General features: G+C 45.1%; 1 protein-coding gene across 13 annotated transcripts in view; it reads left to right on the top strand.

Moving 5' to 3' along the window:
• The window catches only part of ppfibp2b (PPFIA binding protein 2b), a 95944-nt gene that overhangs the window by 49345 nt on the left and 28266 nt on the right, over positions 1-18333 (top strand). For 8 of the 13 annotated variants that reach the window (XM_052466124.1, XM_052466115.1, XM_052466116.1 and 5 more), the window contains 4 exons: positions 207-320; positions 5512-5652; positions 13846-14043; positions 15974-16066. In XM_052466124.1, the coding sequence (XP_052322084.1) occupies positions 207-320; positions 5512-5652; positions 13846-14043; positions 15974-16066 (546 nt within the window). Of the gene's footprint in view, positions 1-206; positions 321-678; positions 902-5511; positions 5653-13845; positions 14044-15973; positions 16067-18333 lie in introns of those variants that run through there. The other 5 variants (XM_052466118.1, XM_052466117.1, XM_052466120.1 and 2 more) reach the window with 3 other exon arrangements.

Here is an 18333-nt window from a genome sequence, read left to right as displayed (position 1 = left end):
AGTCAAGGGCAGGTTAGGTTATCTTTCATGATATTTCACATTGGCTGTTGACATAGAGTTCTACTCCGGCTGAGGAATGAAGTGAAACTACCTGTGTGTTGTCAGAGGAATTAGTACTATTAGCATACAGGTAGTTCCGGAGCAGGCGAGAGGAGCTATTTGTCAATGTGAGTGACTGAGTAAGGTGTCCTGTCTGTGGGTTGTAGGTGAGCGTGCTCACAGACCAGGTGGAGGCCCAAGGAGAGAAGATCCGAGACCTGGAGAGCTCTCTGGAGGAGCACCACCACAAACTCAACTCCACTGAGGAAATGCTACAGCAGGTCAGAGAGAGACACTACCACTACTTTATCTGTGCTCAGCGTATTAGCATGGAGAGCTAAATATTGATGTTGTCAACCTCTACTTGTTTCCTGGATAAACATAGTCTTGTTTTAGTCTTAGATTAATAAAGTTGACTGTATTTTGTAAATGTGTGATTTATAGCACATTTAAAGATTACAATGTGCTGTAGCTTAGTGACAAATGGAACCAACAACCTGTCTCCTTTCGTGGGCAGTAGGTGTGTGGTAAATTAGTTACAAGAGGTGTGGTTTCATGCATGACATTCCTACTAACATAAGATACTGACGCTTCCTGTGAGTGACTCACCTCGATTGCACAAAGTTTGTCACTCAGCAGATGGAGGGATAGCTTTCAAAGTTCACTATCTTTCGATCTTACAAGCTGAGTGACTCCATGGCATTTTTAAGAGCAGAGATATTTATGATAGTGGCCTCCACTAATAGCAGACTGCATAATCTTACATTTTGAGAAGACTTTCTGTAGCTTTGTGTACCAGGACAGGCTGCTAAGCATGCTTTGGATCAAAAGTGGAGCGGTCTTGTCTCTGCATTATACACCAGTAGGTATGAAGAAGGCAAAGTAAGTCCGTTAGTGCACCATGTTTGTTGTGGAAATGTAGAGCGAGAGACAGGGTGAGAGTTTTACAGTTTGTACTCTGACTTTAAGAGATGGGAGTGAGGGGGTGTGAGAGCGAGGATCCCTTGAGCTACATCTGCTTACACCTCTTCTCAGGCTGTTACGTGCATTCCAAACACTGGAAAGCAAAGCTACCCAATTTAAGGATCAAAAAGCCCTTGTTTGATTTTGTCTCATCCAGCCATTTAGTTCACCATAAATATCAGTAATAAAAAAAGATTAAACTTTAAAGTGAGTAAATTTTTTATCATTTTTATTGGCCTCAAATGCCAAGCAGATTGTGTTGCTTTGATTTTGTTGCCTTTGTACATAGGCACAGGTCTAGGGGGAAACCTTTCTTCCACCTGAGAAATACCATTTCCTGTTATTACATTATCTCACAAGGTCATGCAGAAAACAAATGCTTAATGTAGTTGTATAGGAGAGACCAAAGCCACTGGTGTCTACTGTCTACAGTGCTCTGTGGTGTGACTGTTAATTGTCAGCTGGACCCTAGTGTTAGACAATGTCTGGTTAAAAACACAGGTCTATTTTCACATTGTTTGGCCGCATTGGAGTTTTGATGATATCTGTTTGAACAATGAGCATGATTACATGCACAGTAATAATTCGATATTAAACTGAATATGACAGTAAGCAAATTATTAGTCTGTTTATCTAAATCAGCATAAGGTCAAAATCGAAGTAAGCATACACTGATTAAACACCTGGTTTTCTGATCAACCTTTCAAATTATTAGGACAGGTAAATACCTTCATCATCATTCCAGCAGTGTATTTGATCTACGCATGTGCTAGCACCAGCCGAGCGAGCCTCCCTCTTTAGCACGAGTGAAGTGAGTTTGGAACAACTGTATGTATGTATGCGTCTTGGAAGTCGTTTTCACATACAAACTTTATATGAATCAAATATGCTTCCCAAAAATAACATGGTCGCTGTGGAAGAATGTTTATTTTGATTGGTGATTTTCTGCATTTATCAGAGTGATATTAGGAAGCCTGATTTCAGATGTGTTAATCTGATTGTCCACAATAATCACATTATTGTGTGCATGCAACCATACTCATTGTGTGTGGTGTGATTAGGCCTGGTAAATGTATAGATGAATCTTTATCACTGCTGTTCTGAACCTGGAATGGAGAGTCTCAAGAGAACCCTTCTCAGTATCTGCTGCCAGTTCCAGTAAAAGCTAATGGATGAGTGTGTTGGGCAGATTCTTTCACCAATAGACTCATCAGACCTATACTTACTCAGAGCCACATGCCAGTGAGAGATGCCAGTGAGAGATGCCAGTGAGAGATGCCAGTGAGGGATGCCAGTATCAAACAGTGTCTTCTTTCTATGTGTCTCAATCACAGACAGACAGACACACACACACACACACCCACCATACACACCTCTCCGTATAAGTATATAAGCACCCATTCATAAAACAGTTTGTGTCATCGCTGTTGGGCACATGTGGGATCACCACATTTCCTTCTGCTTGGTTTACTGAAGCAGCACCGTACTGTTCTCCATTCTTACCGAGGATGAATACCACCCATAGATATACATTACATTGTGTTCTATTTCTTTTCCCCCTGCCAGAATGTCATAGTGACTACATCCTCATTCGGAGAGAGGAATTATTCACCCAAGACTGTGCACATGGCTCCACACCAACCATAACAACAAACACACACACTAAGAAGGATTGTTTGCTGTTAGGGCCAGTCAAGTCCATGTTTGATAGCTTGACCTACCATACAGCCAGAGGCAGCCTCCTTCCTTCTCCCTGTGTCTTGCTTGACCAAGCAGGGGAATGTACAGGTAGTGGTGCCTTACCCTGGCCCAGCGGTAACCCATATATGTTTGAGCTGTTTAGCCAACTCCTATGGACGTTATTATGTCAAACAAACTGTATGTTCTTGGTTATAAGGCACAAACATATCTGAGACCAGGCTAGTGGCACCTTGGGTCTGATGAGATTTCTGACAGGCTGGCACACCTCTGGCTGTGGCCCAGGGAAAGGAGGAGGTCCTGTTTCAGAGGGACTTGCCCCCCGGTCTCTCATTGGCCTGATCAGTCTGTCTGACTGAGGGGCATGTTAGGGCACCTAGTCAGGTTAGTCAGCCACAGCGCTCATTCTGGGAGCCTATAGCAGTACAACAGAGTCCAAGCCTAGATAAACGGTTAGTTCTAGTTCCTACATTGGGTAAACAGATATATCTATTTCACTTGCTTTGTAAACATCAGTTTCCCATGTCAATTAATTGAATTGAATAGTTGGGTATCAGTAGGCCACATCCCGCATGTGTTTCAGTACATAATTAGTTCAAAAGAAGGATTTCAACAGGCTTAGTTAGCTGCAGAATCAGCTGATAGGCCTTCACGGAAAATTACGTAAAATTTATTCTAAATGCTCGGCTGATACTGCTCGAAGTAATGTCGGTGTTGGGTTGGGTCACTGGGTGCCATAACTTATTTCACAGATTTCCTTTTCAATGTTTTTCATCTGGTGGTGTGGAGTTGTTATTTTCCATGTGATGTCACTTATATTTAGAATAGCTTATTGCAGATCATTAGGCCTATGTATAATTGTCTTGGTAAGGGACACCCAGTTCAGATGATGTGATGCAAAGTTATTTTGATGACATGTGACAGTGAATCTTAGTCTATAGTGGAGGGAGTAAGTAGTATCCCCTGCTGGAACAGGAACCGAAATCAGCCTTTAGTGACGAGGGGTGTTGGGATATCCAAAGGGCCTTAGGGAAGTGTGGGGAAACCTACAGTCACGGCTCACACACCCACCTGCTCCACACACACACACACACACACACACACACACACACACACACACACACACACACACACACACACACACACACACACACACACACACACACACACACACACACACACACACACACACACACTCTGATTCTCTCCACAGTGACAGTCTGTCCATAGTTTTAACTGTTTCTCACTTAGGATTCCGTCTCTCACTTGTTCTTGATCTCTCGCTCTCTCTCATGTCTGATTCAGACAGAGGAGAAGAAAATAAGGACACGTAGCATATATAAATACACAGTTGAAGTCGGAAGTTTACATACACCTTAGCCAACTACATTTAAGCTCAGTTTTTACACAATTCCTGACATTTTAATCTGGTTCATCCTTGGGAGCAATTTCCAAATGCCTGAAGGTACCACGGTCATCTGTACAAACAATAGTTTGCATGTATAAACACCATGGGACCACGCAGCCGTCATACCGCTCAGGAAGGAGACCGTTCTGTCTCCTAGAGATGAACATACTTTGGTGCGAAAAGTGCAAATAAATCCCAGAACAACAGTAACGGATCTTGTGAAGATGCTGGAGGAAACAGGTACAAAAATATCTATATCCACAATAAAACAAGTCCTATATCAACATAACCTGAAAGGCCGCTCAGAAAGGAAGAAGCCACTGCTCCAAAACCGGCATAAAAAAGCCAGACTACGTTTTACAACTGCACATGGTGACAAAGATCGTACTTTTTTGAGAAATGTCCTCTGGTCTGATGAAACAAAAATATAACTATTTGGCCATAATGACCATCGTTATGTTTGAAAGAAAAAGGGGGAGGCTTGCATGCCGAAGAACACCATCCCAACCGTGAAGAACGGGAATGGCAGCATTGTGTTGTGGATGTGCTTTGCTGCAGAAGGGGCTGGTGCACATCACAAAATAGATGGCTTCATAAGGGAGGAAAGTTATATGGTCGCAAATGGGTCTTCCAAATGGACAATGACCCCAAGCATACTTCCAAAGTTGTGGAAAAATGGCTTAAGGACAACAAAGTCAAGGTATTGGAGTGGCCATCACAAAGCCCTGACCTCAATCCTATAGAACATTTGTGGGCAGAACTGAAAAAGCGTGTGCGAGCAAGGAGGCCTACAAACTTGACTCAGTTGCACCAGCTCTGTCAGGAGGGATGGGTCAAAATTCACCCAACTTATTGTGGGAAGCTTGTGGAAGGCTACCTGAAACGTTTGACCCACGTTTAAACAATTTAAAGGCAATGCTACCAAATAAATGTATGTAATCTTCTGAATGTGATGAAATGAATTAAATCCTTCTTTCTACTATTATTCTGACATTTCACATTCTTAAAATAAAGTGGTGATCTAAGACAGGGCATTTTTACTCTGATTAAAAATATATATATATATTTATATATTAATATACATATGTATGTATGTATGTATGTATGTATGTATGTATGTATGTATGTATGTATGTATGTATGTATGTATGTATGTATGTATGTATGTATGTATGTATGTATGTATGTATGTATGTATGTATGTATGTATGTATGTATGAACATTATTTGGTATATATAAAAAATATATCGGAGCAGGACACTGGTTCCCTGGCTGAACTTTTGGTTTGGGGGAACTTTTTGCCCAGTGGTGCAGCAACTGACTTTGTACTGCACTCTGGTTAGTGGATGCGTTGTGTGTGTGTGTAGGGGAGTGTTAATGTGTGTGACTGTGTGCTGCACAGGAGCTGCTGAGCCGGAACTCGTTGGAGACCCAGAAACTAGATCTGATGGATGAGGTTTCCTACCTGAAACTGAAGCTGGTCAGCATGGACGAGAAACAGAACCACAACGACAGCAGCAAGGACCAGCAGAACAAAGCTGAGGTACAGTACTATAGTGCAGGCTGGCATGATTGGAGAAAATCACACACTGGGCTGGTTAACCGTAAAACATAGCTTAACCTTGACGTAAACTGAAAATGAAAAGCATTCCAAAAGCACTCCACTCAGGGCTTTGTATGGTGGCACCATTAACCCACAGCTGTTAGCAAGAGTCCCCCAAAGCCTTATGAAGTTTCTAGTTCGAACAGTACTGGAATGCCAAGTGAAAAACAACATAATTCCATCAGTAGCGAGTGTGGTCTCAGTGTGGTCTCAGTGTGGTCTCAGTGTGGTCTCAGTGTGGTCTCAGTGTGGTCTCAGTGTGGTCTCAGTGTGGTCTCCTTGTGGTCTCAGTGTGGTCTTTCAGTGTGGTCTTTCAGTGTGGTCTCAGTGTGGTCTCAGTGTGGTCTCAGTGTGGTCTTTCAGTGTGGTCTCAGTGTGGTCTCAGTGTTGTCTCAGTGTGGTCTTTCAGTGTGGTCTTTCAGTGTGGTCTTTCAGTGTGGTCTTTCAGTGTGGTCTTTCAGTGTGGTCTTTCAGTGTGGTCTCAGTGTGGTCTCAGTGTGGTCTCAGTGTGGTCTCAGTGTGGTATTTCAGTGTGGTCTTTCAGTGTGGTCTCAGTGTGGTCTTTCAGTGTGGTCTTTCAGTGTGGTCTCAGTGTGGTCTCAGTGTGGTCTCAGTGTGGTCTCTCAGTGTGGTCTCTCAGTGTGGTCTCTCAGTGTGGTCTCTCAGTGTGGTCTTTCAGTGTGGTCTTTCAGTGTGGTCTCAGTGTGGTCTCAGTGTGGTCTTTCAGTGTGGTCTCAGTGTGGTCTCAGTGTGGTCTCTCAGTGTGGTCTCTCAGTGTGGTCTCTCAGTGTGGTCTCTCAGTGTGGTCTCAGTGTGGTCTTTCAGTGTGGTCTCAGTGTGGTCTCAGTGTGGTCTCAGTGTGGTCTCAGTGTGGTCTCAGTGTGGTCTTTCAGTGTGGTCTTTCAGTGTGGTCTCAGTGTGGTCTTTCAGTGTGGTCTTTCAGTGTGGTCTTTCAGTGTGGTCTTTCAGTGTGGTCTCAGTGTGGTCTCAGTGTGGTCTTTCAGTGTGGTCTTTCAGTGTGGTCTCAGTGTGGTCTCAGTGTGGTCTTTCAGTGTGGTCTTTCAGTGTGGTCTTTCAGTGTGGTCTCAGTGTGGTCTTTCAGTGCCTTTACCAGCTTCATGACCCACCTGTTGTTTTCTTTGAGGCTGGCTGGGTAGAAACCACACGTGGATTGTTTATTTGATGTTGCACAGACCACAATGTGCTATAATGTGTCAGCAGGCCTATGTAGAGCTGTCAGATACTTCAGGAGAAACATGGACTTGGCATGAAGAAAATTATATCTCTATAACCTTGAGAATAGCAATTCACAAGTAGCCTCACTTTCAGTCTTAGAAGAGTCACATGGCTGGAGAAAAATACTACAGGAGTAGTGAATGAAAGATTTAAGTTGAAATGGCATAAACATGTAGGTCTGTAGGTTCACTTTGACGCATTTATATGACCGCTCCAAACCTATAGGTTTATAGTAAAGAGAAACAGGGGATCTCCAGAGCCTGGAACACCCCAAGAAGATCAAACACTCCCCCCAGACAGACAGGTGGCCCCCCAGACAGACAGGTGGCCCCCCAGACAGACAGGTGCCCCTCCAGACAGACAGGTGCCCCTCCAGACAGACAGGTGGCCCCCCAGACAGACAGGTGCCCCTCCAGACAGACAGGTGCCCCTCCAGACAGACAGGTGGCCCCTCCAGACAGACAGGTGGCCCCTCCAGACAGGTGGCCCCTCCAGACAGACAGGTGGCCCCTCCAGACAGACAGGTGGCCCCCCAGACAGACAGGTGGCCCCCCAGACAAGCTGTAAGGTTCCCCTCACAGGAGCACCTCCTCTGTAGGTCTGTCAAAGCCCTGGTCATCCACTGACTGGTCACCATTTTATAACTTCATTAGGAACTGTCATGACCAGACCACCAGCTCTCTGGATTTCTGCTCCAGTGTATTGGGCTAATAATGGACATAAATCTTCCAGTTACTGTGAAGAGTTACAATAATATTACAAGTACAATTGTAACTGAAAGACGTATGTCCATTATAAGAGCTTATACAACTGTTTGATTGCTGATATTAGTTCATCATATTAGTTGTTCTGACTGTATCCAGAGCAAAGTAAGACACATTCATGTGCTTGCTGGATTCCACCTAATGCTATGTGTTGCGTCATCCCTCTGGAGAAGGGTTAGGCACGACCACATGCAGTCAGCTCAACTCCAATAACCTGACCAACTACTCAAAACACCCCAGTCCAGTTCACCAGCAACAGCAACTCCGCCTCTCCTCAATGAGCCTTTTGTGCTGCTTTGTTCAGTGTATTCCACCCAGCTGCTCTCAAATGGCACTGTAGCATACCAATGTAAGACCTTGAAAAATAGGGGTGGAGAGGAGGAGAGTCAGACTTTTTCTGTGACGTTGGCAGTGTTTCATCTCTCTGTCTGTCTCTGTCTGTCTCTGTCTGTCTCTGTCTGTCTCTGTCTGTCTGTCTCTGTCTGTCTCTGTCTGTCTCTGTCACCAGAGCCTCAGCCCAGTAACATCCCCCAGTCTGTCTGTCACCAGAGCTTCAGCCCAGTAACATCCCCCAGTCTCTCTGTCACCAGAGCCTCAGCCCAGTAACATCCCCCAGTCTGTCTGTCACCAGAGCCTCAGCCCAGTAACATCCCCCAGTCTGTCTGTCACCAGAGCCTCAGCCCAGTAACATCCCCCAGTCTGTCTGTCACCAGAGCCTCAGCCCAGTAACATCCCCCAGTCTGTCTGTCACCAGAGCTTCAGCCCAGTAACATCCCCCAGTCTGTCTGTCACCAGAGCCTCAGCCCAGTAACATCCCCCAATCTGTCTGTCACCAGAGCCTCAGCCCAGTAACATCCCCCAGTCTGTCTGTCACCAAAGCCTCAGCCCAGTAACATCCCCCAGTCTGTCTGTCACCAGAGCCTCAGCCCAGTAACATCCCCCAGTCTGTCTGTCACCAGAGCCTCAGCCCAGTAACATCCCCCAGTCTGTCTGTCACCAGAGCCTCAGCCCAGTAACATCCCCCAGTCTCTCTGTCACCAGAGCCTCAGCCCAGTAACATCCCCCAGTCTGTCTGTCACCAGAGCCTCAGCCCAGTAACATCCCCCAGTCTCTCTGTCACCAGAGCCTCAGCCCAGTAACATCCCCCAGTCTGTCTGTCACCAGAGCCTCAGCCCAGTAACATCCCCCAGTCTGTCTGTCACCAGAGCCTCAGCCCAGTAACATCCCCCAGTCTCTGTCACCAGAGCCTCAGCCCAGTAACATCCCCCAGTCTCTCTGTCACCAGAGCCTCAGCCTAGTAACATCCCCCAGTCTGTCTGTCACCAGAGATTCAGCCCAGTAACATCCCCCAGTCTGTCTGTCACCAGAGCCTCAGCCCAGTAACATCCCCCAGTCTGTCTGTCACCAGAGCCTCAGCCCAGTAACATCCCCCAGTCTCTCAGTCACCAGAGCCTCAGCCCAGTAACATCCCCCAGTCTGTCTGTCACCAGAGCCTCAGCCCAGTAACATCCCCCAGTCTGTCTGTCACCAGAGCCTCAGCCCAGTAACATCCCCCAGTCTCTCTGTCACCAGAGCCTCAGCCCAGTAACATCCCCCAGTCTGTCTGTCACCAGAGCCTCAGCCCAGTAACATCCCCCAGTCTGTCTGTCACCAGAGCCTCAGCCCAGTAACATCCCCCAGTCTGTCTGTCACCAGAGGATCTGGCCTTGTGTTAAATGAACATGATTTAGTGTTGTGAATGTCCGCTGAGGCCCAGGGAACCCAAACTCCCCGGCTGCCCCAAAAGGTGATTTAGAGTCTGATAAGCAGGGCTGGAAATGACCAGAGACACAGAATCTCGGCGAGGCCTGAACTAGAGCCGCTGACAGACAGTGGGGCAGATGAGAAATGGCAGTGTGCAGACGTGCAGGCTGTGTTCCAGACATTCTGGTGAGCAATCAACTGCTGAGCGCAAAAATATGCTGGAGACATTTGCACAGCTGTTCGGACGTGAGGGGCACATCGATGTGAAATGAAATCGCTATCTGATTCAGAATCTTGACATAATATGAGCAAATGTCTGTAACTGTTGGTAACAGTGACATTATGCAGAGTTGTCTTGGGGACAGAATATCAAGTGTATTGACAGAGGGGGAAGCTTGTGGGTTTACCATGTGGTCCTTCTGTAGCTCAGTTGGTAGAGCATGGCGCTTGTAACGCCAGGGTAGTGGGTTCAATTCCCGGGACCACCCATACGTAGAATGTATGCACACATGACTGTAAGTCGCTTTGGATAAAAGCGTCCGCTAAATGGCATATAAAAATATATATAATAAATATAATGTACACAGTCATGTGTCTCTGATCTCGTCCCATAAATCCATGATATCCGGGCGGAGCGGGACTCCACGCCGGTTGCGGTGCCATGGTAACCTGAAACCATTCTGCATTGGGTTCATCCACAAACACTAGGCTAGGCTTCATGCACCATGGGGAAATGGCAGAAATTCACTTGGACACATCCCACTCCCCTCGACTACCAAGCTCAGAGCATACAGCTATACATAGAGGAGGAATGTGTATCATCAGCTGTACTATTAGTGTAACATCAACTGGGACTTTCATATGAAACTTCCTCTGTCCACAAGCCAGGCATTTCTGTCAATGTATCCAAGATTAGGACATTAAACCACCAACCAACCCCCTCCCTTCACAGGGAATGGACTTGCCCACTTTTTCTACTCTAGTGGAAGATTCCAAAACCATAAAATCAAAGTTTGTTACCGTTTAACTTGTTGGTATCAAACATACACTTCATTTGAATTGTAGTTGGCCAAAATGTTAATCTAGTTTAGGAATCTACTTGCTGTCCTTAATCTTCGAAGCCTTCCAATTCCTCAGGGAAGTAAAGGGATCTTCTAGCCAGCAACCAGATAAGCCAGTCTTTACGTTTGCACTTTGAGAACTTGCAAAGTAGCTCAGGAACATTGTTTACGCTGTCTGGCAGTGTGACAGTTTAACTGTACAGATCTGCTCCAAGAGGTCCCTTTACCCTCATCGTAGTAATTACATGGCTGTGTGTTTGATTTTATACACCCGTCAGCAACGGGTGTGGCTGAAGCAGCCGAATCCACTCATTTAAAGTGTGTCCACATACTTTTGGTATTATATATATAAATAGACGTAGATAGATAGCAGAAGTGGTTATTACTACGATGAGGGTAAAGGGACGTCTTGGAGCAGATCTGTACAGTGCCATGTTTGACACGTTGACAGTTTAACTGTACAGATCTGCTCCAAGAGGTCCCTTTAACCTCATCGTAGTAATAACCTCTTCTGCTATCTATCTACGTAAACAATTTTTTTAAATACACAGCCATGTAATCTCCATCACAAACATTGGCTTGGCAGAGCTTAGTGACTTTCAAAATTGCACCGTCATAGGATATCACCTTTCCAACAAGTCAGTTCGTCAAATTCCTGCCCTGGTAGAGCTGCCCCGATCAACTGTACGTGCTGTTATTGTGAATTGGAAACGTCTAGGAGCAACAAAGGCTCAGCCGCAAAGTGGTAGGCCACACAAGCTCACAGAATGGGACCACCCAGTGCTGAAGCGCGTAGCACGTAAAAATCGTCTGTCCTCGGTTGCAACACTCACTACCGAGCTACAAACGGCCTCTAGAAGCAACGTCAACACAATAGCTGTTCGTTGAGAGCTTTGGTTTCAATGGACGAGCAGCCACACACAAGCCTACGATCACCATACGCAATGCCAAGCGCTGCCTGGAGTGCTGTAAAGCTTGCCGTCTTTGGACTCTGGAGCTGTGGAAATGCGTTCTCTGGTGTGATGATTCACGCTTCACCATATGACAGTCCGACGGATGAATCTGGGTTTGGCGGATGCCAGGAGAACACTGCCCAAAGGAAGAGTGCCAGCGGTAAAGTTTGGTGGAGGAGGAATAATGGTCTGGGGCTATTTTTCATGGTTCGGGCTAGGCTCCTTAGTTCCAGGGAAGGGAAATCTTAATGCCACAGCATACAATGACATTCTAGACGATTTTGTGCCTCCAACTTTGTGACAGCAGTTTGGGGAAGTCCATTTCCTTTATTGGCATGACTATACCCCCTTGCATAAAGCAAGGTCCATATTAAAATGGTTTGTCGAGATTGATGTGGAAGAATTTGACTGGCCAGCGCAAAGCCCTGACCTCAACCCCATCGAACACCTTTGGGATGAATTGGAACACAGATTGAGAGCCAGGCCTAGTCGTCCAATATCAGTGCCTGACCTCACTAATTATATTGTGGCTGAATGGAAGCTAGTCCCAGCAATGCACCATCATCTAGTGGAAAGCCTTTCCAGAAGAGTGGAGGCTGTAATAGCAGCAAAGGGGGATCAACTCCATATTAATGCACATCATTTTGGAAAGAAATGTTCGACGAGCAGGTGTCCACATACTTTTGGTCGTGTAGTGTAGTGTAGTGTATATATATAATGCATTTATACAATGTGTATATATACAGTACCAGTCAGAGTTTGGATACACCTACTAATTCAGAAATGTTTCTTTATTTTTACTAAAACTATTAAATAACACATCGATTCATGGAGTAACCAAAAAAGTGTTAAACAAATCCAAATATATTTTAGATTTTAGATTCTTCAAAAGAGCCACCCTTTGCCGTGATGACAGCTTTGCACACTCTTGGCATTCTCTCAACCAGCTTCACCTGTAATGCTTTTCCAACAGTCTTGAAGGAGTTCCCACATGCTGAGCACTTGTTGGCTGCTTTTCCTTCACTCTGCAGTCCAACTCATCCCAAACCATCTCAGTTGGGTCTCTTTCTTGGTCAAATAGCCCTTACACAGCCTGGAGGTGTGTTGGGTAATTATCCTTTTGAAAAACAAATGATAGTCCCACTAAGCGCAAACCAGATGGGATGGCATATCACTGCAGAATGCTGTGGTAGCCATGCTGGTTAAGTGTGCCTTGAATTCTAAATGAATCACAGACAGTCTCACCAGAAAAGCAACCCCACACCATCACACCTCCTCCTCCATGCTTCACGGTGGGAACCACACATGCTGAGATCATCCATTCACCTAGTCTGTGTCTCACAAAGACACTGTGGTTGGAACCAAAAATCTCAAATTTGGATTCATCAGACCAAAGGACAGATTTCCACCAGTCTAATGTCCATTGCTCGTCTTTCTCGGCCCAAGTAAGTCTCTTATTATTATTGGTGTCCTTTAGTAGTGGTTTCTTTGCAGCAATTCAACCATGAAGGCCTGATTCATGCAGTCTCCTCTGAACATCCTCAGATGTTGGGATGTGTCTGTTACTTGAACTCTGTGAAGCATTTATTTGGGCCACAATCTGAGATGCAGTTAACTCTAATGAACTTATCCTCTGCAGCAGAGGTAACTCTGGGTCTTCCTTTCCTGTGACAGTCCTCATGAGAAAGTTTCATCATAGTGCTTGATGGTTTTTGAGACTGCACTTTAAGAAACTTTCAAAGTTTTTGAAATTTTCCGTATTTACTGACCTTCATGTCTTAAAGTAATGATGGATTGTCGTTTCTCTTTGCTTATTTGAGCGGTTCTTGCCATAATGTGGACTTGGAAATTTGTCAAATAGTGCTATTTTATGTATACCACCCCTACCTTGTCACAACACAACTGATTGGCTAAAACGCATTCAAATGGAAAGAAATTCCACAAATGTACTTTTAACAAGGCACACCTGTTAATTGCATTCCAGGTGACTCATGAAGTCATCTCATGAAGCTGGCTGAGAGAATGCCAAGAGTGTGCAAAGCTATCATCAAGGCAAAGGGTGGCTACTTTGAAGAATCTCAAATATAAAATACATTTTATTTGTTTAACACTTTTTTTGGTTACTACATGATTCCACATGTGTTATTTCATAGTTTCGATGTCTTCGCTATTATTCTAAGGTGTAGAAAATAGTAAAAAATAAAGAAAAAAAGTGTCAACTTTTGACTGGTACTGTATATACTGTACCTCTTATTTTAATGTAATTGTTTTACGAATATAAAAACATAATACCCACAGCAGTGCATATCATTTGGAACCTTTTTATTATTATTATTTTTCCTTTTTCTGTTTTGTATTTTCTTCTCCCTCTCTCAGTGTGTGGTAAATCTGATAAGCGAGCTCCAGGAGCAGATGTGTAGGTTTCAGGAAGAGATCCACAACCGTATCATGGAGAAACGGGCCATGGAGGCCCAGGGGGAGAGTGGTGCCCGCGAGGCCCACGACCAGAGCCCTGACGTGGGCTTGGGTGGCTCTGACATGGAGGAGTTTTGCTGTCGCTGTGGAGGACAGAATGTAGGCAGTACCCATGGACACGCTACCCACCCTCTCTCTTAACTACCGTCCTCCCTACCCCTCTAGATTCCTCTACTGGGTCTAGTACTTAACGCTTCTCTTTACAGTGACCGAAGTCTCTATCTCTACTACTACAATGTGTGTGAATCCTGTGGTTTTTAGTGTACTGTTTTCCTCCATATCCGGGTGTTTTTTTTGGGGGTGTAGATCAGCTTTAATATTGCAGATAGATTGTGGCTTCCATCAATGTACTTGTCTGCATCATTTCCAATCCCCCATGTTTATTTTGTAAATATATATATATACATATATAAAAATATCTGAGTGTTGTCTCAAACTCATTGTAAGTGGTGTGGTGTGTTTGCATGACTGTGGTTCACCTTATTAATGCAATCAAGGTTTACTGGTCACTGTGTCCAAATACTGGGCTTGGTTGATGGCTTATGCTCCTACCCTACATCTCTAAACGTGAGATGAATTCAAATCTATCTACTTTAGTCCCTTTTTCAATGTTCAAGTTTTTTATGATTTGATGAAATTGTCCAAGAAACATTATATCCTTGTGCCAGTTTGTTTCAATATTCAGCCTTGACATAACTTTTTCGAAGGGACCTAATGGGTGCTGAAACAAACTGGCAACCAGACTGGCTAACTGACTGGTAATGTCCATACACATTGTTCCTTTTGAGGAGCCTGAGCCATCACTTCTGAGTACAGTATAGGGCAGGGGTATTCAACTCTTACCCTACGAGGTCCAGAGCCTGCTGGTTTTCTGTTCTATCTAATAACTAATTGCGCCCACCTGGTGTCCCAGGTCTAAATCAGTTCCTGATTAGAGGGGAACAATAAAAAAAAGCAGTGCAACTGGCTTCGAGGTCTGGAGTTGAGTTTGACGGGAATAGGGGCTGACTGACTGGTCATCTGCTGCCTTTCCTGGGATGTGGAGCTTTATATGTATTAACTGCACAGTGTTCTGGCTTTTAAGGGATCAAATTACGTGGGTCAACATTTGAAAAATTCCCTTCTACTTTTTGGTGTAACATGTTCATTTATAAACTGAGAGAACAATGTTTGTATCCAACACTGGTTTTGAGTGGATACGTTGGTGATTTTGTGCGGAAGGCACAGTGAAGAGCATGGTGTTTAAGGTCTGGTGATTTTCTGCGGAAGGCACAGTGAAGAGCATGGTGTTTAAGGTCTGGTGATTTTGTGCGGAAGGCACAGTGAAGAGCATGGTGTTTAAGGTCTGGTGATTTTGTGCGGAAGGCACAGTGAAGAGCATGGTGTTTAAGGTCTGGAGATTTTGTGCGGAAGGCACAGTGAAGAGCATGGTGTTTAAGGTCTGGTGATTTTGTGCGGAAGGCACAGTGAAGAGCATGGTGTTTAAGGTCTGGTGATTTTGTTCCGGAAGGCACAGTGAAGAGCATGGTGTTTAAGGTCTGGAGATTTTGTGCGGAAGGCACAGTGAAGAGCATGGTGTTTAAGGTCTGGTGATTTTGTTCCGGAAGGCACAGTGAAGAGCATGGTGTTTAAGGTCTGGTGATTTTGTGCGGAAGGCACAGTGAAGAGCATGGTGTTTAAGGTCTGGAGATTTTGTGCGGAAGGCACAGTGAAGAGCATGGTGTTTAAGGTCTGGTGATTTTGTGCGGAAGGCACAGTGAAGAGCATGGTGTTTAAGGTCTGGTGATTTTGTGCGGAAGGCACAGTGAAGAGCATGGTGTTTAAGGTCTGGTGATTTTGTGCGAAAGGCACAGTGAAGAGCATGGTGTTTAAGGTCTGGTGATTTTGTTCCGGAAGGCACAGTGAAGAGCATGGTTTAAGGTCTGGTGATTTTGTGCGGAAGGCACAGTGAAGAGCATGGAGATTTTGCATCAAAGGGAAACAGTTATTTTCAATTAAAATGTTACAACATGTTCTGTGTTATTCACAGGGCTTACTGCAAGAACTCAGGCTCCTCAAGAGTAAAGTGGAAGTGCTGGAGGGGGAGAAATTGCAGTATGAGAGAAAACTAAAAGCCACGAAGGTAAAAAAAAATATTTAAAGAAATGTTTATTCACATGACACTTTAAGGTGACACCCACTTTAGTTGGTTTTCTAGCAAATTGATATTCCTATTTCATTTGAAAACATAATTGCCTCAATTTCACTTTTTTGCCCTTGGCAACTCCAATTTTGGAGGTAAACTTTGTTCCTATCTTCCAGTTTACTTTCCACCCATTCTGGCTTTCTCTCCCTCTAGCTCTCTATCTCTTACTCTCTCCATGTGTGTTACCAGTCGCTCATGACCAAGCTCTCTAGCCTGAAGGTCACTGTAGAGCACACTCAGGTGGAGAAGCAGCACTGGGAGGAGCGATGGCGGACCGCTCAGGTGCCTCTTCTTCCTCACCCTAATCCCTCTTTCATGCTGACTACTCCGTATCCTTCCCCCTCTGCTCCTGATGTTCTCTGCCTCCACCTCACTCTGCACTTGTCCCTCTTCCTCCTCCTCATCCTCCCCTCCTCTTGTTAACACCATGGTTGTGGAATCTCATTCACCCAATCCCTCACAGGTTCAGGTGGTTCTACTGAGATCCTGTGAGTAGAGTACACTTGGTGTATTGTCATCTGTATGACTAGACACTGTGCGGAATCCATATGAGGAACACTGGCATTCCTCTGACAATGTTCCTCATATGGATTCCATACCCATTTCTATTTTTAGTTAAATAATGGGGAATTATACTGACCAAAAATATAAACACAACATGCAACAATTGCAACGATTTTATGAGTTACAGTTCAATTATCAGTCAATTTAAATTAATTAATCAGGGCCTAATCTATGGATTTCACATGGCTGGGCTGGGGCCCAGCCATGTGTGGGCCTGGGAGTGCATAGGCCCACCCACTGGAGAGCCAGGCCCACCCACTGGGTAGGCAAGCCCAGCTTATCAGAAGGAGTTTTTCCCCACAAAGGGCTTTATTACAGACAGAAATACTCCTCAGTTTCATCAACTGTCTGGGTGGCTGTTCTCAGACGATGTGGTGAAGAAGCCGGATGTGGAGGTCCTGGGATGGCGTGGTTACACGTGGTCTGCAGTTGTGAGACCAGTTTGACGTGCTGCCAAATTCTGATGGCCCATGGTAGAGAAAATAACATTCAATTCTCTGGCAACAGCCCTGGTGGATATTCCTGCAGTCAGCTTGCCAATTGCACACTCCCTTAACTTGAGAAATCTGTGGCATTGTGTTGTGTGACAAAACTGCACATTTTAGAATTGAGTTTTATTTTCCCTAGCATATATATATATATATATATATATATATATATATATATATATATATATATATATATACACACAACTTTGATTTATATATATATACTGCTCAAAAAAATAAAGGGAACACTTAAACAACACAATGTAACTCCAAGTCAATCACACTTCTGTCAAATCAAACTGACCACTTAGGAAGCAACACTGATTGAAAATAATTTTCACATGCTGTTGTGCAAATGGAATAGACAACAGGTGGAAATTATAGGCAATTAGCAAGACACCCCCAATAAAGGAGTGGTTCTGCAGGTGGTGACCACTTCTCAGTTCCTATGCTTCCTGGCTGATGTTTTGGTCACTTTTGAATGCTGGCAGTGCTTTCACTCTAGTGGTAGCATGAGACGGACTCTACAACCCACACAAGTGGCTCAGGTAGTGCAGCTCATCCAGGATGGAACATCAATGCAAGCTGTGGCAAGAAGGTTTGCTGTGTCTGTCAGCGTAGTGTCCAGAGCATGGAGGCGCTACCAGGAGATAGGCCAGTACATCAGGAGACGTGGAGGAGGCCGTAGGAGGGCAACAACCCAGCAGCAGGACCGCTACCTCCGCTTTTGTGCAAGGAGGAGCAGGAGGAGCACTGCCAGAGCCCTGCAAAATGTCCTCCAGCAGGCCACAAATGTGCATGTGTCTGCTCAAACGGTCAGAAACAGACTCCATGAGGGTGGTATGAGGGTGGGGGTTGTGCTTACAGCCCAACCCCATGCAGAACGTTTGGCATTTGCCAGAGAACACCAAGATTGGCAAATTTGCCACTGGCGCCCTGTGCTCTTCACAGATGAAAGCAGGTTCACACTGAGCACGTGACAGACGTGACAGAGTCTGGAGACGCCGTGGAGAACGTTCTGCTGCCTGCAACATCCTCCAGCATGACCGGTTTGGCGGTGGGTCAGTCATGGTGTGGGGTGGCATTTCTTTGGGGGGCCACACAGCCCTCCATGTGCTCGCCAGAGGTAGCCTGACTGCCATTAGGTACCGA

This window comes from Oncorhynchus keta, chromosome 17, assembly GCF_023373465.1.
Source record: "Oncorhynchus keta strain PuntledgeMale-10-30-2019 chromosome 17, Oket_V2, whole genome shotgun sequence".
Lineage (NCBI taxonomy): Eukaryota > Metazoa > Chordata > Actinopteri > Salmoniformes > Salmonidae > Oncorhynchus > Oncorhynchus keta.
This window is presented reverse-complemented; position numbering and strand designations above follow the sequence as displayed.